The sequence below is a fragment of the Gobius niger genome, assembly GCF_951799975.1.
Source record: "Gobius niger genome assembly, chromosome: 1".
NCBI lineage: Eukaryota > Metazoa > Chordata > Actinopteri > Gobiiformes > Gobiidae > Gobius > Gobius niger.
The window spans coordinates 54,879,791-54,902,333 of record NC_136852.1 but is presented as its reverse complement, the minus strand read 5'-3'; the positions used below and the strand labels follow the sequence as shown (position 1 = coordinate 54,902,333).

The 22,543-nt window shown below is 39.5% G+C and overlaps 3 protein-coding genes across 3 annotated transcripts; all 3 read left to right on the top strand.

Moving 5' to 3' along the window:
* The first annotated feature begins 1,804 nt into the window (after positions 1-1,804).
* ppp2r2aa (protein phosphatase 2, regulatory subunit B, alpha a) lies at positions 1,805-5,797 on the top strand. Its single transcript, XM_079577626.1, has 10 exons — positions 1,805-2,102; positions 2,451-2,528; positions 3,026-3,123; positions 3,207-3,372; positions 3,451-3,563; positions 3,826-4,003; positions 4,333-4,497; positions 4,603-4,772; positions 4,853-4,944; positions 5,321-5,797. Exons 1-10 carry the CDS (start codon positions 2,096-2,098, stop codon positions 5,613-5,615), a joined length of 1,362 nt encoding a protein of 453 aa, XP_079433752.1. The 5' UTR covers positions 1,805-2,095; the 3' UTR covers positions 5,616-5,797.
* A 3,080-nt stretch (positions 5,798-8,877) lies between these two features.
* Positions 8,878-12,674, top strand: bnip3la (BCL2 interacting protein 3 like a). Its single transcript, XM_079566338.1, has 6 exons — positions 8,878-9,002; positions 10,010-10,265; positions 10,358-10,439; positions 11,316-11,416; positions 11,494-11,643; positions 11,743-12,674. The coding sequence occupies exons 1-6, from the start codon at positions 8,951-8,953 to the stop codon at positions 11,789-11,791; spliced, it is 690 nt and encodes a 229-aa protein (XP_079422464.1). The 5' UTR covers positions 8,878-8,950; the 3' UTR covers positions 11,792-12,674.
* A 452-nt stretch (positions 12,675-13,126) lies between these two features.
* Positions 13,127-18,574, top strand: dpysl2a (dihydropyrimidinase like 2a). Its single transcript, XM_079551289.1, has 14 exons — positions 13,127-13,460; positions 15,468-15,556; positions 15,639-15,823; positions 15,907-16,071; positions 16,272-16,333; positions 16,437-16,517; positions 16,591-16,659; positions 16,862-16,982; positions 17,072-17,228; positions 17,301-17,442; positions 17,551-17,721; positions 17,791-17,970; positions 18,109-18,292; positions 18,375-18,574. The coding sequence occupies exons 1-14, from the start codon at positions 13,419-13,421 to the stop codon at positions 18,464-18,466; spliced, it is 1,740 nt and encodes a 579-aa protein (XP_079407415.1). The 5' UTR covers positions 13,127-13,418; the 3' UTR covers positions 18,467-18,574.
* Positions 18,575-22,543: the final 3,969 nt, after the last annotated feature.

Sequence of the window (22,543 nt, the reverse complement as noted above, 5' to 3'; positions counted from 1 at the left end):
CTTAAACCTCAACCTTAGTGGTGTGACATTGGCCTTATTTTTTCCGTGTGGATCTTTTTCTGACACAAGACACGACAATCGCGATCACGAAGAGGAGATGATGAAAGGGAGGGATATGGCAGTGCATCTTTCAGCGGGGGTCCGGCTCTCTGAAGGAGCAATTAGCGCAGTAACAGGCCTCCTGATCAGCCGATAATGGGCCAGCACTGTCTGGAGAGTCCAGCCCACAGCCGCCCATGATTTTACAGTGCAGGACACTGATTGAATTAGGAGGCCATTTGCTCCGTGTTCCGGTAGCGGATAACTGCGCGGCATGATGGCCGTTTGATCCCTCTTTCCAGTCAATACTATGACTATGAGGTGATGCACTGTACACTGGTAAGCATTTGTTGCTTTGTTTTAGAGTAGAATATTGTTTCATTTATTTGTCTGTTATGTTTGTGTGGTTTCCAAGACACTTTTTTTTTTCGATCACTCTACTTACTGTTGATGCTGTACATCTCCACCAGTTGGCTCCTCCCCTGCTGTGCTTAATACAGACAGGGCTGTGCATGTAAACTCCAGGACCACAGAGTTGACAGCCGGGTGCACACTTGGAACATTCTTGGCAATCTGCACTTAAGGTAATTTTAAAGTTTGTACATGTCAGCATGCCGAACTGTTTGTTGGTTTGTCTGTTGTGATCATTTCAGTCTTTCTATATTTTAGGTTTTAGTTAGTTTTATGTTTTAGGTTAAGGGCAAGATAAAGGGACAAAGTAGATAACCACTCCACATTTTGCAATAAACGACATGAATGAGGGATGAGCAAGCAGATCAATACTGAGGCCATTTAGTACCATTTCAAAATTAATTATTAATGGTGTAAGGTTTATTGTTGTTGAGAAACTATACTTTTTCTGTTGCTGTATTTAAAATATTTATGTATGCTCTTCCCCATGGCAGGCATACATTTAAAAATGGATTGTCTTTTTATAAGCAGATCTTTTCTATATGTGTTACAGAATGGGCCGTGGTGGCAACATGGGGATGTCCGATCCCAGAATTGGGGGCATCAGAGCAAAAGACCTTACTGAAGAGGATCCACTGATAATTCGCTTCCTTCGGACATTTAGAGAAGTCTTGAAGTACATTCTCTTCAGCTACACAGTGCTTTTTGGAGCCCTTCTTCTTGCACGGTGGACAACTTATTTTGTGGTGGGGAAGTACTAGAGACAGTTTCCAAAATCTGTTATGAGCACAAAGATGTTGGACATGTATGTGATTTGTGCGGACCCGCCAAACATAACAGCAATTCCACTGTTTTGGGTTATCTGGTCATACTGTATGCTGTGATGTGAGACTGTGTGATGTATATATTTAATTTTTGCAACTTTTTATGACTAGTGTATTTTTAGAAGCAGGTGCATTATTTATAGGTTATTGGCAACATAGACTTTTTGTCATATTGTCAGTAATGTGAGTCTGGCATCACATATACGACTATTAAACACCACATGAATGAAACATGGTGGAGTCCTGTAACTGTGTAATGAACATTTAGTATGTGCTATTTCAGTTTTTCCCCTTTGTGACAGGGCAACACAATCCCTACTGTAAAATTGAGAGTCTGGTAAATTCAAGAAATCAGACAAATTGAACTGGCTTTGTGCCAACCAGCGTCTTTGAATATACTGAAGATAATTGCTAAAAAACAATGAATCCTACATTGTGATAGTGGAACTGAGTGCATCATCATAGCAAGTCCTTCCACTGCGTCCCCACCTGCTCCTCTGATTTGACGCTGCAGAACGCCGCCTGCGTTGCGCCATTTTGAAAGTAGGGAGAGTCTGCCGTGCGGGTGCGGAGGAGGAAGGGAAATGTCAAAGAGGAGTAGCACAAGTTAAAAAAAAAAAATAGTAGTTTGAGCATTAATTGAATTAAATGTGTTAAAAAGTAGTTTCTGTTATCTGGAAACATTTCCTGAATGCGTGGAAACCTTACCGTGTGGATTCTAACTACACTCCCTGCCTGGTTCCTGCCCCGCTTTTCGGTCAGAACCGCCCCGCGGACCACGGGACACGCGCCGGGCGAAACTTCTGCCTCACTACCTCACTATGGCAGGTAAAATATGCATAAAAGCATCGATTCTGTTTCCACATCGATATTAAATATGGCAATAAGTTGCAAGTTATGCACATGCTATTTTAACGCTGCAAATGCTAGTTAGCAAGCTAATAAAGACACTTCCTATTGAAAGCTATTGGCACTTACACAATACACCTAAAGTCATAATTTGCACAACGGGAAACACCCAATCCAAGTAAGATAGAATACTGTAGTTATGCACATAAAAGTGAATAGCTGAACCCAGTTTTCTTTATTATTGTGGTACATAGATAGCACTATGCTAACCCGTGTAAAGTTGTTTGTGATGTGTGTTTTGAATAAATGTGCTTGTTGTTTCTGCAGAAGCAGATGATGAAAACAGTGGCATGGAGTGGTGCTTTTCTCAAGTTAAAGGGGCAATAGATGATGAGGTTGCTGAAGGTAAGTAAAGATCGTGGCTCCTAAACCTCCTTCATATTGTCTGGATGACATCCTGTTCCCTTAACACTTGCACAACCCAGATATTGTTAAAAAAAAAAACATGCATAGAGCTGTATGGCAGAATACTGCAGATCAAGTAATCATGTAAAGGTGATTTTTACATTAGAAAAGATTAGTATAATTTCCTCATTGGTTTTCTTATCGTCATTCATATCATTCCACTGATCACTCTCACCAGTGTAAGATTATTCTTAAGAGACGTAACTGTATTGAACATTTTCTATGTGGTTGCAGAAATTAATATAAAACAACAACAAGCCATATTGTAAGACATTTCGGGCCCATATGTGTTTTAGTGTTGCTTATTGCTTGTACACAAGTTTTGTCTTTTCCCTTGTTTATCTCTTAATGTTTTTAGTAATTAGCCTTGTAGACACTCAGATATTATTGCACAATGACTTATACAAGGCATAAAAGGTAAAGTTGTTGTTTTACAGCTGACATCATCTCCACTGTTGAGTTTAACTGCACTGGAGATCTGCTAGCCACAGGGGACAAAGGGGGCCGCATTGTTATTTTTCAGCAAGAGCCAGAGGTAAATACAATAAAAATTGTGATTACTTGTTTAAAATGTGTCTCCAACTGCAGTTAAACTGTTATTACTTGATGCTGTTTTAGAGCAAGAATCAGCCACAGTGTCGTGGTGAGTACAATGTTTACAGCACCTTCCAGAGCCACGAGCCTGAGTTTGACTACCTGAAAAGCCTTGAGATCGAAGAGAAGATCAACAAGATTCGATGGTTGCCTCAAAAAAATGCTGCACATTATCTTTTGTCAACCAATGGTGAGTTCCCCTTGTAACGATGTATATTTAATGAATATGCAAAAGTTAAAAGTACTGTGTTTTGTTTTTCTTTCTTAGACAAAACAATAAAGCTTTGGAAAATTAGTGAACGTGACAAAAGACCAGAGGGCTACAATTTAAAAGAAGAAGATGGGCGGTACAAAGATTTTACCACAATTGATTCTCTGCAGGTTTGTTCATTTAACATTCTATGGTCGTAAATACCACACCTTACTCTCTCTCAATGAAAACAATCTCCATAGTTTTCATATTAAATCATACCTATATGTCAAAACTCATCTGATGGGTATATTTGCATTTACGTTAAAACTGGATGACTGCAAATGTTTTTCCTGAAAACTATGCTTATACGTAATACTTTGCAAAGCCAGTTCCTCATGTTTCTTCTACACAGACTTGCAGTGCAGTTCATGTGCTGTGTCTTTGGTTTAGGTTCCAGTATTCAAACCTATGGACTTGATGGTGGAGGCCAGTCCAAGACGAGTATTTGCAAATGCCCACACGTATCACATTAACTCCATCTCAGTGAACAGCGACAATGAGACTTACCTGTCTGCAGATGATCTCCGCATTAACTTATGGCATCAGGAGATCACAGATCAAAGCTTTAGTATCCTTTGCTCTGGGTTGAAACTTTGATTTTGTAATTAACATAATCCATTTATATGATTAACTTTTCAGTCAATGTGTTTCTATTTTCCAGGGTGCTTTTCTTGAGAATTGGTAAAAGCGTCTTAATTTGTTGTGTTTTATTCCCTCTGCCTCCAGTAGATGGCACCAAATCATCAATTAAATTGTATAAAGCGCCTTTACTTTTTGTGCCTTTAATCATCAATTGAATTGGACAACTTTTAAGTGGCAGTGCACTATTCAATTTAAGATACCCGAATGATATTGTCTTTCTCAATCGTTACTTAAACCTTAACTTTTTAAATAAAGATATTGTTGATATTAAGCCAGCCAATATGGAGGATCTGACAGAGGTTATAACTGCGGCGGAGTTTCACCCAAATCAGTGCCAGACATTGTTGTACAGCTCCAGCAAAGGCATCATTCGTCTGTGTGACTTGAGAGCAGCTGCACTTTGCGACCAACATGTCAAACGTGAGAGGTTTTTCATAAAATAATGCTAATGTTTATTGCTTAGCCGTTTGTCTGGCTGTCGTATGTTTTTACATCGTTGATTTTTCCATGTGCTTTTTATGTTAGTGTTTGAGGAACCAGAGGATCCAAACAGCCGCTCCTTTTTTTCTGAGATAATATCCTCTATTGCTGATGTAAAGTTTAGCCACAATGGACGTTACATAATGACACGAGACTATTTGTCTGTCAAAATCTGGGATATCAACATGGAGACGCGACCCATTGAAACATATCAGGTTTGTATAAACTATTACTGAACCTAACTGTAAAACACATTTACTCTTTCATTTGCCTCACTATGACATATTTTTGACAGGTGAATGAATATCTCAGGAGTAAGCTGTGTTCTCTTTATGAGAATGACTGCATCTTTGACAAATTTGAGTGCTGTTGGAGCGGCGACGATAGGTAAAGCTATAAGAAATTACATTAAAGCATGAACATCACTTTGATTCCTTCTGCTAAAAATACTTAAAACGATGTCTTAATCAACATGAAGCACAATGAAACTCCCATAAAATGTTTAAGTAGTTCAAAAAAGAAAAGAGAAAATAAATGTGAAGCTAAACAGATATACAATAAACCCAAGAAATAGTTACGTTGCCTTTTTTTATTTGCTATTTTTATTTAATATTTACCCTGACTGAGCTAATGGTCAGTGATTGGCTTCAAGTACATTGCAGTTTTTTAAAAATCTAAATAAATAAAGGTAATGATGATGATGAGATAACGCTTTCAATGCTTTGAAGGATTTGCTGCTCACTATACTTTTGTCATTTGACAGTGTTGTGATGACTGGCTCCTACAACAACTTCTTCAGGATGTTTGACAGAGGTTGCAGACACGACGTGACTCTTGAGGCTTCCAGAGAACACTGCAAACCACAGTCGGTACTGAAGCCTCGCAGAGTGACCACAGGTGGGAAACGCAAGAAGGATGAGATCAGTGTCGACAGTCTGGATTTCAACAGGAAGATACTGCACACGGCCTGGCATCCACTGGATAACATAATCGCTGTGGCCACAACCAATAATTTGTTCATTTTCCAGGACAAATTAAACCAGCAGTTAACTAATTAATCCCCCATTCTTTGATGATTAGTGCTTTTTCTATATAACTCCTACAAATTCACTTTAATTGTGAAGATCATTACCTTGGCAGCCGTCTAATATTAATACAGTTCTGATCAAAAATTTAAGACCAGTTGAAAGATGGCAAAAATTCACGTTTTGTATGGTTTGATCGTCAAACGTGCAACAAGAAGAAATGGGAGTGAGACAAAAAACAGCATTTTGAGTAAACCTTCTATTGAAAACAACAATTAAACTGAAATAGGCTGCAGCTGATCAAAGGTTTAGGACCACGCTTCAAACAAAAAAAAGAAGAAAAAAAAACTTCTCAAAACTGAAATCAAAGTTCCAAACATGAACTCGTTAATGAGTCGCTCCACCATTATTGTTGATCACTTCACAAATTAGTTGCAGCATGCTTGATGCAAGCCTTTCCAGGAGGTGAGTAGTAGCATTTCTCCAAAGAGGGCCTCACGAAGGGCATCTATCTGGAACTGTGGTCCATTTTTGTAAACGTCCTTTGCCATCAATCCAAAAAAGTGTTTTTGCTGTAAGAAGTCTTTGTCCTGTTAAAAAACCCAGTCATTAACCACACATGCGAGAGCCCACAGTGATGCTCTCTGCAACATCTGCACAGAGCCAGCAGCCGTTTGATGCCCCAGCACCACCTGACACTCCATTGTTCCACTGAAGAAAAAAGCACATCAGATCATTTTGGCGCCCCCGCTACTGTGGAGCGTGATTGTGTAAATACCCGACAGAAAATGACACTGAATCTACATTTTTGCCCAGACTTGGCCTTTTAAAGGCATGTGACCTTGAGCTTTTGATCACCTGCCAAGCAGCCCATTTCAGTTTTAAATAAAAGGTTAATTCAAATGTTTCTTTTGTCTAACTCACATTTCTTCTTGTTGCATATTTAAGATGTACATTTTTGCCATCTTTCATCTGGTTTTAAACTAGTAACTGTATCTTGAAATCGTGGTAAAATTTGTATTGGATATTTTTAAATTTATAGTAAAAATATCAAGCTACTCTAATTCATTGCTGTCCAACCCAAAAGAAAATCTGTATTACACACGCCTGGTGCCATTTTCACACACTTCTTTTGTCATAGTTGAGAGAATCCACTTAGTTTGTTTTAACGTTAACCTTGTTGTTTTGTAGTGGAATATAAAACCGCTCAGCACCTGCCAAGTTCACTCCTTTTTTACAAAATATACAATGATTTATTATGGGACAATTGTACTGTGTATGATTTTTTTTAAACAGTTTCACATGTCCTGAAACTCGTGGTTCTGTTTGAATAGTAACCGTGAATCTACATAAACTGCAATTGATCTTGAGGCAGTTGTAAAAGCCACAGATCAGTTATGTTTAACTGAAGAGAAACTGGCCCAATACTTCATTTATTGGAGACAAATGTTTCATAATTATTGCATAACAATGCATTTGGGTTTCACTGAAAATTCAACTCAAGGCAAAAAAGCATGCAGGCTTATCTGCAGCCTGTTAATGCCCTTGAACCTTGATCGAGATCTGGAGATGGGTCACTGAGCGCTCTACTGGAGTCACCGACAGCTCTTGACCGATTGCTCTGAGACACAGTTTAGACATGGATAAAAAGCAGAAAACAGACGGGCAATAACGTCTACAATAAAAAAAAAAATACAATAAAGAGCTGTCTCAAATGGGAATTGTACTGAATTCAAGTGTGCCCATGGTGGAATAGTCCAAAATGTGCGAAATGGCCTTTAAAAAATCTCAGGCTAAAGACCTTTCTTTAGTGTGCAGTGACATTAAGTGGCTTACTTTTTCTACTGGCTTGCTCCTCACACACACACAGCTGTTATTTTTTTTTATTATTTTATTGTTTCATTGTTTTGTACTGTATAAGATAAAATGACTTGTTTTTGTATCTAGGCCGTAGTTGCAGTCTGATCACTGTACTTTTATTAGCTTTTTCTCTCAGGAGGACTTTGTGTAACTGTAAGATTTTGCCGTCTTCTTGCAGAAATCTCTTATGCATCAAATGTCCAAAGAAATGCTTAAGGTGTCTGTTCTTCTGTGTAAAAGCACTAGTTTTAGTAATAATGTTGATCTAAATGGCATGTGTTGAAAATTAGGTCTGAAAGTCCTTTGTTTCGTTTTCTTTTTTCGAACTAATCGACTTGCAATGCATATTCTAATCACATAAATCACTATTAACATGCAAGTCCGAAAGATGTATCCATTGCTAGACTGAGTTGCTATATATATTTTTTTTATCATTACTGTGATATAAATGTTGGATGTATTTACAGAAAAGGGTATATGTTGAAGAATGTGATGGATATGGTTAAACAGGAAACGAAGGAAAAAGGACATTATTATGCTTAAGTACTCTTGCCGTATTGATCACAATAGAGCTCACGTATTTAAATATAAATATGTACTTATCCTTTAAATCATGGCTTGTCTATTCAGTACACTTAAAACCACTACACTGACTGTATAGTAAACCTACCGTAAAGCCTTATTTATTTTTTTCTTTTGATAAATGGTGTCTCCTTTAGTGTGGGAAAAATATTGTTTTGAATGCTACAGTCACTTGATTTTTGCCTTTTTTTTCCATATCTTTGTTTATATTGTGTTGATTAAGTTACTCATCCTTGACTATCGTGGTGGAGGTGTTGGGGTTCTACGCATGTAGCATTTTTTTTTCCAATAATAGAGGAATAAGTACCAGTTTTTAAAAAGACTGCACACATTTATCTCGTACTGTCCTTTTATTGTGACTTTGAAAGATAATGAAATGTTTGTGTGTGTACTTGAGTCACCAGACAAATGAAGGCTCAGGGGTGTACCGCTGTCCTGTGATTTACCCAATAAAAATAATACATTTGTCATTTGTGTGTAAATGGCAATTATACTTTTTTTCCTAAATTATTTCAGGTTTTATTTCTCTAAAGTATGTCAGAGGTTTTTCTGTGACCTGTGACAAAAGTTAAAAATGGAGGTGGAAACTAATAAACACTTTGTGTTTGATTAAATGAAATGTCTATTCTTTTCCAGAAAAAGTAATTAAGATGATAATTTCACAAATAATGATGATGATTGACTTAGTTTGACACTAGACCAGATTCAAAGCCCAACAGAATAGAGCTTATTCTGTCGGTGTTTAGTGTTCTGTCCGGGCTGTCCAGTCCTCGCCTGGCCCCGTCTGGACCAGGTCTGGATTATAGATATAAGATAGGACACATCAATGGTCTGGACGTCTGGACCGACTGGACAGTCTGTGCGCATGCGCACATCGGAGCTCGTCTGCGCGTCATGTTGATGAATACAAAAGCTGGGTAGTCAACATGTCTACCGCTGCTGCTCAACAAAACAATAACGAAGAGCCTGGGATTCAAGGTACGCAATATCCTTGTTTTCGTGTATTTTACACGGTTCGGATTAGACGTATTGGCACCTTCCTTCCAATTCAACAATCGATGTGTTTTGTTTTTGAGCATTTTTATTGTAAAAGTTAGGGTTTGGAATTTCCTCTTCGCCTGTCAGGGACATGCTGATGTGGTTGACGTAAATGCGCAGCGGCCAATGGGCGATCACAAAAAGTTTGATTGATGGGAAAGTAACCAATCTTAAACTAGATCAGGCTGTGGGTGGGTCTTATCCAAAATGAAAACAAGTTTGGGACAAAGACGAGCTGAATGTTGCAGTTCCTCTATGTTGGTACTGTTTTTCGTCTCTATATTAAAGTATTTAAGCCCATATATGCACAGTGTGCTATACGAACATTTTTAACCCAATATAGTGAAAACACGTGCTTGCTGTGATGGCAAACAATGGTCAGAATCCTAATGACTGCGTATCTTTTATAATTGTCCTCGCTTATTACTGATATAGTTGCGCATAGCCTTTATCCCCGATCATACATTTCGGAGTAATTGCAGGGCCATTGTTTTTCCGAGTAACAGCGACATGTCTGGACAACTGTCTTCCACACAGGAGTTATGCAACTCCTCATGTGATGAGCAGCAGCCTGGAAAGGGATTGTTGTGTGTGTGCACTGGCTCATCCTTTTATGAAACACCTGCATGGCATAAATGTCAACATATTTTTACCCCAATGCGGAAAAGTAGAAGTCATGTATGCCTATTGGCTCTTTAAGCTACCCCTGATGTTACACAGAGATTACATAAGCCCCCTCCAGTCTGGGAATGCTATGAAAGCTGTTTGTAGGGCAGTGGCACAAAGACGGATGTTGTCATTGAATCCTTTTCGGTCAATTCCATTTCAAAAAGCACCATGAAATATAGGTCATTTGTCTGTGTAATGGGGGAAACAATCTTTGTTCCGATTCTTACTCCAAGGGAACTGATTTCCATTTTCTCTTTCTTTCAACCTTCTGTGCCAAGGCTCATGGGTAGAGCTGGAGCTGAATGGGAACACCGGAACACACAGTCCTCAAAATAACCTATTGCTGCCACCTGCTTCAGACCAACTAAATGCAAATGCTGGTGTGAGTTTGGGAGAGTTGCCAGAAAACGATGAGTCTCTGATAGGAGGGTTAGAGCATGTGCCATCGTCGTCCTCTATCCACAATGGAGATATGGAAAAGATACTACTTGATGCACAACATGAATCAAGTCCAAGCAACTCCTCCTGTCAAAGGTAATGCAACTGTGCTTGTATGAAATTTGGTGGCATTTTATCTGTTGCTCTCAATTTTGAGTTATGACATCTTATTTTTTCATATTGCACAGTCCTCATAGGCCACCAAGTCCAGAACAAGATGAAGGTCAGATTATGTTTGATGTAGAAATGTCCAGTCCAGCAGATTATCAGGTAAAGAAGTGCACATCACTATTATTTTATTATAAACTCTAGGGCTGCACAAAATATTGTTAATGCAATATTAGGCTACCCGCTAGCCATGTCGCAATAGGTAGCGTCCACAATTTAGAATGTGATGATGTCATAATGTCAGATGGAGGGCAGGGCCAATACAACTCTATGAGAGAAATGCAGTTTTTGGAAGAAATCTCCAAAACGAAAATTGACAAATGTTTTTCCTCATCAGTATTTGATCGTGATTGGATTCACAAACCTGTGATATTATTTTTATGTCTGAAAGTCCTTTCTATTGGACAACATCCCAGTCATGTTTTCGCATATTGTCACCACTTTTTGACATTTTTCGGAGAAAATAGTTGGACATTGGTTCATATGTGCTGACAGAGGAGACAATGAACTTTGTGACCGTTTTTCTTTCATGTGGATTCCTCCAGTAATGACTGAAGTATGAGCCAAAAGACAAAGACATAAAAAAAATGCATTTTTGTCAGTTACCACAGTTACCGTAGTTACCGTCAGTTGCCTCCACCTCAATGTTATCAGAATGTCACGTGAACGCTACCTATTGCCCATGTGGGATTTATAATGTATTCTAACACACTATTAACCCGGTTTGTCATGATCATCCTAATTAAATTCCCTTTTTGACACTATAAGATTTAAAGAAAAACACTTATACACAGTATACACTACATATATATCTCTATATTAAAAATTGTATTGAATTTAGTGGATCGTACTGTTTTGAACTGTTTTTGTAAAATATTGCAATAATATAGGAATTTTCAAGACCGTTATCAAATCTCGCCATTTTTTCCTTATATTGTGTTGCCCTGATCAACTCACCAAATGTTTCCAATATAATAGTCCGAAGATGAAGTTCAAGAAGAAGAAGAAGATCCCCAGTCTAAAAGAGAATCCGACTGGGTGTCAGACTGGTCCAGCAGACCTGAAAACATCCCACCAAAGTAAGAACTAAACTGAACTCGCATCACATCCACATCACATTCTTATTTGACTTCTGTATTATTTTTGTTTTGTCCAGAGAGTTTCACTTTCGGCATCCCAGACGTTCAGTATCGCTCAGTATGAGAAAAAGTGGTGTAATGAAGAAGGGTGGTGTGTTTTCCGCTGAGTTCCTCAAAGTCTTCATTCCTTCATTGCTCATCTCACATATTCTTGCTCTTGGCCTTGGGTGAGTTTAATTATTTCTGTATACTTTCTTTTAAAACTTCAGAAGGTTTAGAAAATCAAGTGAAAAGTACTTATGTGACTATATATATCTATATTTTAGGGTGTACATTGGGAAAAGAATGGCCACGGCTCCCACCAGCACATACTAAGCAGCAGACCTCCAAGCAGTGCCTGGATGTTCTCCTTCAAGTCTCTTTCCTAGTTAAGCTGTCTGTTTTATGCCAGCATTTCGTCTGCTGTTGGCTTTCATAGTGCATCACATTATAGATCTAGTTATGTGCGATTCCTAACATAGTTGCACTTCTTTCTACCTGCACATGGTCTACCCCAAAATTATTAATGAGTCCAATAACTGGGCACCTAATTCCCAAGATGGTCGTTACCAAAAATGTGTACAGTAAACGAGTTGGTTTTCAGTTGCCTTAAGACATTGGGTAAAAAAAAATATTTTACATTCCACATATCTTTTTAGAGACTCCTAAGAGAGATTTGTTTTTAAAGTTTAAATGCTTGCATATTGTGTAGCGCCAAATTCATTGCTTCTTGAATGGGCCAAATATGTGCCAAATTTGTACTTACCACAACTAGTTTGTGGTCTTTTGTTAAGTCCTTTTGGTCAAGTGTTTTACTACTAGCATGTGACAATAAGAAGCTGTGACCCGCCCCTTGCAATGACCACCTTTGCTATAGTGAATACAATTTACAGGGTGTTTTATGTAGTTTTTGTTGTGCAATAAGTACAAAACTGTGCTGTCTATTGCTTATATTATGTACTGTTTCTCCAGAAGTAAACATCTAGTTAGAGCATTGCATAGCATCAAGAAAGCACCTTCCTTCCTTAAGCTGGAAACTGGGTGATTCTATGTGACTGTTTTAAATTGATGCATATGATGGAAAAAAACAAGAAGAATGTACATTTTAAATAAGCTTGTCGTATTTGAGACATAGTTAGCAACATAGACAACATGCAAACTTCACATCAATAGTGTAATAAGCTCAAGCAATCCATTGTGCAATACTCTTGGTAATATAACGCTTGTTGTTTGTGTCTTAAGTAATTAAAAACCTGATTAACGCACTAAGCTGTTTGTGATTCAGTGCATGTTCTTAAATGAGCCTGTAAGGTTATTACAGTCCATGGTTATTGCTGGGTTGCAGGTTCTAGAATATGATGATGTCACCGGATCCAGCGGGGGGGCAGGAGCCAGTTTTTACCTTTGAACAGCATTACACTTCCACAAGTCGTAGCTAAAAAGAAAATGTATGGATTAGAAAAGTGATCATTAATATCAGTCACTGGGTCCATGATCTCTCTGTACAAGACCAAACATTTCCTCAAAGACAAAATTATTTTTCCTCTATATAATAGTATAGGCCTTAAGAATGCTGTGATGTCACCTGCAACCCAGCAATTACATGCATTAGTCCCAAAATATCAAGCTATTACACAGTAATAGCAGCTGAGCAGGGTGGGGTACTGCGCATGCGCCATGTGTCTTTGTGGCCCGGCTTCTTTAGGTACCTGTCTGGTCTTGAGGGACCAATCTCGCAATATTCCTTAGTATTTGCACGGTGCATTTGGCCCATCACGCTTTCTTCGACTGCACAGTGCATTTCCTCTTCTTCATAGTGATATTTGACAGCGGCTTATCGCCCAGGGCGTCGACAGCCAACAGCACAGCATCCATTCATCCTTTGGCTGCTGAGGTTTCACACAGGCTTGCTAGCTTCTATTAGCCAAGAGGCTGAGGACAGCTGTGTGGAGGGATCCTTAAAATGTCGGGTTATCAAGGAAAGAAGAACATCCCCAAAATCACTGTGAGTATTTAAAGACACACCGTTTGGTCCATTTTGCTCATGTGTTTTGAGTTGGGGTTTTTTTACGTTAAGTGCTCCATTGGATTAGACGAAAAGCTAGCAAAAGGCTGTCACTATTCACTGAGCCGCTGATTCCGAGTCACACTCAGAAAGGCCGCTGCGATCCGAGACCATCCTCTACTAATGATTAGTGCAGAAATATGCTTTAGTTTAGATATAGATTTATGTGCAGTATAACGAGATTGTTTTTCCCTCTGTGCAGTCGGCATCGTTTTTTAAGCTGTCATTATTGTCATGCTTAGGCTACCACATGTAAATGCACATATGGTTTATATTGATACTGCCAGAAGATGCTGTGTACATCCAGGTAGTGCATCTGTGAAGGAGGTCCCGGAGGTCAATGTTTTTGGGGATATCCTACAAATGACTACTGTTTAAAATACTTTAGAAATTGGGCCAATCTATTATAAATTCAAATGTATTGTTTTCATATCCGTTTACTGTTTTATAGTTGGGGAAAGCATGTGACACATCTACTTGGGCATAGTTACAATGACACCAGTCTATGTGCATGGCTCCTGGTACAATTGTAAGTCTCAGTGAATGACTGTATGTTTAGCTTTTATAAAGTGTCAGGGTTAGTCTTTGTTCCTATTGGCAGTAACAAAGATCTTTTTGATTGATTGATAGGGCTGTCACGATAATTACTATATCGACTTATCGTTTATTAAATAACACAGAAACGCTAAATTCTTGGGCTCGATATTTATCGTCTGTACATTTATTAGCATTTCCCCCCTATTTTTTCTTTGTAAAACTTTGATTTCTAACTGAAGCCAACTGAGTTACATTGTACTTCATGTTTATTGCAGCTTGATTGGTACATTCGGATTTGGTTATGCACTTTTAGAACAAAGGTTTACTGTCATTTTTATGCCTGAGAGTTTACAGTATCGAGTATCGTTAGAGTAAATAATATCGTTAATCGCGATACTTTCCTGCCTCAATATATCGATATATCGAATATAACAATATATCGAATTTATTATCGTGACGGGTCTATTGATTGATTGATTTGAGTTATTATTTTTACATTATTTACATTTTTACATTACATTGTCACAGAACAAAAACCTCAAAGCGAGTAGGCCAAAGCAAAAAAACTTATAGGTGCCCACCCCATATTCAAGATTAGTTTACTTTCCAGCTGCAGGCAGATAATAATAGTGTTACAAGCAGCATCTCGCGTTGATTAATACCTGAGTTATCCAGGCACAAAGCACTGTCTTACCCAGGCACATGGACAGCAGGAGCATGCGCCTGTTTGAGGACAAGTCATTAGTGAATAACAAGTTCTTATTTCTTTCTTTCTTTTTTTGTGGGTGTGCCCATCCGTGAATTACAGTAATGTTGATTGCAGATTTCACAGTACAATTTTCAGCATTATCAATAAGATTAGCAGCATTGATAATTAGACGCTTTTATATTTTGCAAGATAAAAATCTGATGAGACTTACAAGACAACTTACAAGTGTGAAAGACGAAGAGCTAGTAGCATGAAATGATGAATGAAAAGCATTTACATTTTATTTTTACAACAAAGATCTTTCTGTTGTCAAGTTTATTTCATGAGCATAAGTTGATATCTAGAAAACTACACACATCACAATAAAATATTCAGGTCTAATCCCTTAGTTTCCAGCAGAAGCAGAACTATAAATGCGACACAGTGGTGCAGTGGTTATCGCTCGTGCCTCTTTCTGTGTTTAGTTTGCATGTCCTCCCCGTGTAGTAGCTTACCACCACCAAGCATGGCGTGAGTGAAGAACGACTACAGTGTGGTGTTTCGAGACACTTTGTTACACTGGCTTGTAAAGCGGAATACATGTGTAAGCCATTAATCTGTGTAGGATGACACATCGCTGAATGGTGTGTTTTCTATTGCTATTAACTGTGGCATAAAACTTTGATATGATGTTATTACTAAAGAAATAATATTTTTTATAGAGTGATCGTCTCCTCATCAAAGGGGCCAAGATAGTGAACGATGATCAGTCATTTCTGGCTGATATTTATATGGAAGATGGAGTCATTAAGTAAGTCCTTTTTACAAAATGTCAACATTATGTACATAGTAATAGTAGTGAAGTAATGTTATTCTGATTTTCATGTTTTTAGGCAAATTGGTGATAACCTTATTGTCCCTGGGGGTGTGAAGATAATAGAGGCCCATGGGAGGATGGTGATGCCGGGGGGTATAGATGTGCACACCCGGTTTCAGATGCCCGACCGAGGCATGGTGTCAGCAGATGACTTTTACCAGGGCTCCCGCGCTGCTCTGGCAGGAGGAACCACCATGATCAGTATGTCTGACAAACTTTGTTTTGAAATTCTATTTTGTGCATGATATTAACTATGCTGTCTTTTACTCCTTTGTATTTTTTAGTTGACCATGTGGTGCCAGAGCCTGGTGCCGGACTCGTTTCAGCTTTTAACCAATGGAGGGAGTGGGCTGATAGCAAGTCCTGCTGCGACTACTCCCTGCACATGGATCTCACTGAGTGGAACAAGGGAACTCAGGAAGAGATGGAGACCTTAGTGAAGGATCATGGTACGATGACCGTAATCCAATCCCTTTGAATTCAGGTGTTCACCTCCCTTCACATTTCTTTCTGTGAAATTCTACATTATTTAGCTCTTGCATCTGTGCACAGTTTAATTTACTTTCTTTGTATCTAAGCTGCTATAATCCCTTAGCTTGTGCTTGCCTTGTCTCTTGCTTTATTCCACCTTTGGCTATCATATCTTTAGGTGTCAACTCTTTCCTGATCTATTTGGCTTATAAGGATGTTTTCCAACTTTCTGATTCCCAGGTAATTTTGGTTGCTCTTTGCATTCATCTCCACGTTTCTACACCTCTAAAAATGTTGCTCTTTTTTTGTCTGACATTGCTAATATTTTTGCCTTTTTCCTCAGATATATGAAGTATTCAGCGTTATCAGAGACTTAGGAGCCATAGCTCAGGTGCATGCTGAGAACGGGGACATCATCGCAGAGGTAATAAAAATATGATTTTGTTTTCATGTATTTTATGTTCAGCATTTGTTAATAATCAAGTTTTGACTTTCAGGAGCAAAAACGTATTTTGGAGCTGGGCATCACTGGTCCTGAGGGTCATGTCCTAAGCCGTCCAGAAGAGGTACAAGACCCCCATTTGTTCCCAATTTGACCTGAATAATGCATGTTTGAATGTTACATTAAATATACCCGCAATCACCCACACAGTTGCATTTCTCCACCACGTTTTTTGTACATTCACTTGCCTCCAGGGTCACTGGGGCAGTTATTTGTTAGTTGTGAGAGGGGCTGACTCTGTGCTCTCTGACCCTTGTTTTCTGCAGGTGGAGGCTGAGGCAGTTAACCGCTCTGTCACTATCGCCAATCAGACCAACTGTCCTCTCTATATCACCAAGGTGATGAGTAAGAGCGCTGCTGATGTCATCGCTCTGGCAAGGAAAAAGGGTATGTTTTTTTGTCTGCCTCTTTTTCTATTTTTTTTTTCTATTGTCGGGGTTTGCACTGATGTTTCCTGGCCTGCCCCTGCTCTCTAGGTGCTGTGGTTTATGGGGAGCCTATATCAGCCAGCTTGGCTACAGATGGGACCCATTACTGGAGCAAGAACTGGGCAAAGGCAGCAACCTTTGTCACATCTCCTCCACTGAGCCCTGATCCCACTACCCCTGATTATCTCAACTCCCTCCTGTCGTGGTAGGTGCTCTTAGTCCTTACATAGGTAGAGTACTTAACTTTTTCATCATAATTCCAAATTTTCTCATGCAGTGGGGACCTGCAAGTGACTGGCAGTGCGCATTGCACATTCCACACTTCACAGCGTGCTATTGGTAAAGATAACTTCACTCTAATTCCTGAAGGCACTAATGGCACTGAGGAGAGGATGTCCCTGATCTGGGACAAATGTGTGGTGAGAAGAAAACACACACACACACACACACACACACACACACACATTGTGTGTCCACTTACGTAACTGCCTTAATGACCTATATGTTAATTTTGCTTGTCTCCTAAGGCAACTGGGAAAATGGATGAGAACCAGTTTGTGGCTGTAACTAGCACAAATGCAGCAAAGATTTTTAACCTCTATCCCCGAAAGGGACGCATTGCAGTGGGTTCTGATGCAGACCTTGTGCTCTGGGATCCAGATGTCACTAAGATCATTTCAGCCAAAACTCACAACCTGGTGAGAAATTCAGCAAATTATAATCTATTAACATGTCTACACATACTAAATATTCTCTATGTCTAACAGGCAGTGGAGTATAACATCTTTGAAGGCACAGAGGTACGTGGAGGTCCTATGGTTGTTATCAGCCAGGGTAAGATTGTTCTGGAGGATGGCACGCTTCACACAATTGAAGGCTGTGGCCGCTTCATTAGCCGAAAACCATTCTCGGATCATGTGTACAAGAGGATAAAGGCTCGCAGCAGGGTAAGGCTTTACAATTATCTGCATGTAATATTAAAAACTATGCCGCAACTCGGTTAAAGTACATCATTTCTGATCTACGTTGTATTTACTTTCTCAAATTTGACCATGTAAAGATTTACTGTTATTGTTCATTTTTAGCTGACTGAGTTGCGAGGCGTTCCCAGGGGTCAGTATGATGGTCCTGTCTGTGAGGTAACTGTGACTCCAAAAATGTCCACTGTGTCATCAGTGAAGACCTCACCCACAAAACAAGATCAACAGCAACCACAGTCCGCCCCTCAGCCCGTCCGCAACCTCCATCAGTCTGGCTTCAGTCTTTCTGGTGAGACAAATGCCCGTGTAATGCATGTTACCTTCCATATGCCTTTTATCAAAATAAATAGCATTACTGTGTAATCTTGCAGGTGCTCAAGTTGATGACAACATCCCCCGCCGCAACACTCAGCGCATTGTTGCGCCGCCTGGAGGAAAGGCCAACATCACCAGCCTGGGTTAAGCTTGTGCTGGGCATCTGTGGGCAGGTCATTCACTTTTGCAGATGTCATCACGCCATATTAATTATTTCACTACAACCTCTGACCCTCCCTGCTCCCCAGTGATTTCCTTTCACTTCTTTTATTCTTTTTACATAGAAATGAAATGTCTGTTTAATACATTAATATTGTCTGTTATTATTTGCCATTTTCATTTGTGTTACAAAGCGTTTACCTGTGTGGTTTGGGCATTGTTGTGCTCATCTCAAAAGAAGATAAAACATTTTAACAGCAGCAGAGTTTTGGCAGTTTTATAAGACTTTAATTCGAATGTGCAGGTAGTCTTAAAACTGCCTTTAATTGAAAGTATCATGTTTTGTATAAAATCTTAAAATCAAAATTTTATTTAAAGATTGTGCAAAATGACTTGCTGTCTTTAATGTGTTTTGTAGTAGCATATACAATATTCTGTGCAGCTCGACAACTCATCTTGGTCTTCCTTGTGTGTATATGTGGCACTTTTCACTTTATTTTCTCATTATGTGATTTTGTATTTTCGCACCCTGTATGAAATGCACATTTTACACTCAATGGAAAAGGGTTTTACGATGTTCTGCCTTGTACTTGGAAAAATGTGGATTCACCAGAAAGTTGTCAGAACAAACTGCCTCCTTTCTAAATTCTTTTTCACAGACGATACAGACATAACAAAAGCATGATCCAGTGTTTGCCGAAAACTGTCTTTTCTCCTGGTGCTAAATTGCTTTGCTCATGTACGCGCTGAAAAAAAAAAAGAACCATTTTAGAAATGTCAACTATGAGCTTGCAGCCTTCACTTGTACTGGATAAGACTGTATTTTAGGATATGTGTTGAACTGCTTGCCTGGTCTGTTGTAGAAGATATTGATAGCACACTGTATGTATGAAGGCTCTTGTAAGTGAAACCTCTGTAACAGAGACCTGAAAAGCATTTGTATGTACATGTCCACAGTGTGCTGATGATGTGTCCACTGTAACGTGTTAGTGCTGTGAATGAGTTCCCTGGTTTATCCTCTGTCCATCTAAGTCTATGCTTTTCCTCAGTGATAATTGCTACTTTCACCAAAACCACAAATTGTTCACGAATGCACCATGTTATGCAAAATCTCTTATCTGTCAGTCATTGCCTTGTCAAGTGTAGGTTTTGTATAAGAAGCTATAATGTGAAGTGAACTATGGCAAACAATGGTTATATATATTGAGATGCACTGTTGTTACTGTCCTCCAGATGGTGTGATACTCTTGGTTACTGTTTTGTGATGGGGAAAGAGGGATGTTTAAGGGAAGTTAACCGTCCAGAACCGGCCCTGTCTATGTAAACTTCAGTGGATTAAAACACTAAAGCCAGATTTTATGTGTCATACATTTATTATGTGCAACTCAATTACTGCAGAATTATCTGTGGAGGATTATGTAGGCCAAGTGCATTTTTTTTCTGACAAGCATTGTGGTTGTGATAAGGATTCTGTTCACAGCATCCATGGGTCATATTATAAACATGACCAGCATTAATTCATTTAAGAGAATTATGAGCTGCTCAAAATAATGAATAATCCAATACATTCCTAAACATGTCGGTAAAGGCAAGTATTATACCCATTGTTAATTTTGACAACATATTTTAATTGAGTTTTAGTTTTGAAAAAGTAATTCAATTTTAGTCGTGATTTAGACAAAAAAAATCTTAAATTTTAGTCTAGTTTTAGTCGACTAAAGTTGCAAGTCCCCTCTTCAGGTCGGTGGAGGGTCCTTACCTCAAGTGGAGGAGTTCAAGTATCTCGGGGTCTTGTTCACGAGTGAGGGACGGATGGAGCGTGAGATCGACAGACGGATCGGTGCGGCGTCAGCAGTGATGCGGTCGCTGTATCGGTCTGTCGTGGTGAAGAGGGAGCTGAGTCGGGGCAAAGCTCTCAATTTACCGATCGATCTACGTTCCCACCCTCACCTATGGTCATGAGATTTGGGTAATGACCAAAAGGACAAGATCGCGAATACAAGCGGCCGAAATGAGTTTCCTTCGCAGGGTGGCTGGGCGCACCCTTCGAGATCGGTTGAGGAGCTCAGTTACCCGGGAGGAGCTCGGAGTAGAGTCGCTGCTCCTTCACGTCGAAAGGAGCCAGCTGAGGTGGCGAGGTCATCTGTTCCGGATGCCTCCTGGTCGCCTCCCGCGGGAGGTGTTCCAGGCATGTCCTAGTGGGACAAGGCCTCATCGAAGGCCCAGAACACGGTGTCGCCTCGGGGTCCCCTCAGCCAGCTGGAGGAGGTGTGGTGGATCGGGAAGTTTGGGCCTCTCTGCTAAGACTGCTGCCCTCGCGACCCGGCCCCGGATAAAGCGGAAGAAAATGGATGGATGGATGGAAGTTGCAAGTAAATTTAGTCGACAAATTTAGCCGACTTTGAATTTATAATATTAATTATAGTTATATTTAATCAAGGTCCTCTGCTTCATGGAGCTGCTCAAATGAACAAAGCTGTTCCTTTCGCAGTGAATTTACATGATTTGAGGCTCTTTCAAACCATCAGTAGAAGCTTGGATTATTGTAGTCTCCTTCTCATTTTTATTTTGTCTTATTTTAGTTGACTGAAATATCTGGACATTTTAGTCATAGTTTTAGTCTCATGAAAAAACGTTTAATTTAGTTTTAGTCCAATTTTAGTCAGCAAAGATATCAAATTAACACTGATTATACCTAGCTTTAATGGTTTTCGCAACATTTAGGTGACCAAATATTAAACCCTGGCCAACAAATATGGCTCTAAAATCTTTCACACCAATAACCACCTCAATTATTATGATCTTCCAGGTGCCAATCAAGTTAAGACACAGGTCTGAAGAAAAAAAGAAAGAAAAAGGTAGGCTATACAATGTACCCAAATTAAACCAGACAAACATCTAAATTACCACAGTAAAAGGCCTAATCAAAATGAATAAAGTTTCGTCTTAAATTGCAGATGACCCTAAGAACCCCTGCACACACTCTACATTATAGAGCTGTCTGTATAGGGCTGACAGATACATTTGGACCAATGCATTTCAGTACCCACAGCAGCTGAAGTGACTCTGAAAGCCAGTAGGTGGGAGTACAGAGTCATTATTCTTAACTAAATCCCGGAGTTTGAAGGACCACACTTTTCATGCTCCATCGAGTTTCTCCCATAGGGACCCCAGCGGTAAATTCTGAGCTCGACGCACACGTCACGTCAAAGTTTTGGAGATGAGTTGGAGCGACGCCTTCGGCTCAGAGACAGTCCAATTAGGAGCTTGTATGAGCGCACTGATTAAACAGAGAGGAGGGTCCTGATGTACTTGGGAGTGTGTTGGCCCGTAGATGCGAGCACTGGGGGGTGAAAAGAAACATAAGTTAACAAATCCAAAAGTCCCTGGAGAAGTGCGGACGTCATCAGCGCGAGGCTTTCAATCAAGTGAAACAGACGCCAGCTATTATTATACACACAATGTTTCTTATTATAGCCTATAGAGAGTAAGAAGAAGCAACACTAATGAAAGCAGGCTATTCCCCAACAATGCAATGGATTTGGGCCGCGTAAATACCGCGTCAAGAATAAATAAATTGGATATGGCTAAATCACAAAATTGCACAATGAATGAAAGAATAATGAATGAATTAACAAGCAAACAAAAAAATAATAAATACATTCCATGGGTTCTTGAGTGCTTGCCCATGACACAACTCTCTCTTACAGTTTCTTAAATGTGTTTGTGTGTCTGTCTCGTTATGAACTGTTCTGAACATCCCTCAGATCACTTTTCTTAATGCACTGGTAATATCTTTCCCCCCCACAGCATACACTGTAGAGCCCATTAATCTGACAACTTCTTTGTTGTGGCCTCCCTCACTCTGCTGTCTAAATCTGACAGATGCTGCAAGGTTACTGATCTAATAATAATATTAGAGTATTTGAAACATGATCTCACTTTATACAGCATGGCACAGGTATTTGTCAGTGGGGGCTTGTCTGTGAATACTCCCACCACTTTTTCCATACGGTGATGCAGAACGGTGAATTTATGTCTTCTATTGCCACTACCTTACAGATAC

Coding starts and splice junctions, on each gene's coding strand:
- ppp2r2aa (XM_079577626.1), top strand. Junction 2,529..3,025: donor AGATGATGAGGTTGCTGAAG/GTAAGTAAAGAT, acceptor GTTGTTTTACAG/CTGACATCATCTCCACTGTT. Junction 3,564..3,825: donor CCACAATTGATTCTCTGCAG/GTTTGTTCATTT, acceptor TCTTTGGTTTAG/GTTCCAGTATTCAAACCTAT.
- bnip3la (XM_079566338.1), top strand. CDS start 8,951: ATGTCTACCGCTGCTGCTCAACAAAACAATAACGAAGAGCCTGGGATT. Junction 9,003..10,009: donor CGAAGAGCCTGGGATTCAAG/GTACGCAATATC, acceptor TTCTGTGCCAAG/GCTCATGGGTAGAGCTGGAG. Junction 11,644..11,742: donor ATTCTTGCTCTTGGCCTTGG/GTGAGTTTAATT, acceptor TCTATATTTTAG/GGTGTACATTGGGAAAAGAA.
- dpysl2a (XM_079551289.1), top strand. CDS start 13,419: ATGTCGGGTTATCAAGGAAAGAAGAACATCCCCAAAATCACT. Junction 16,983..17,071: donor CGCTCTGGCAAGGAAAAAGG/GTATGTTTTTTT, acceptor CCTGCTCTCTAG/GTGCTGTGGTTTATGGGGAG. Junction 17,443..17,550: donor TGATCTGGGACAAATGTGTG/GTGAGAAGAAAA, acceptor TTGTCTCCTAAG/GCAACTGGGAAAATGGATGA.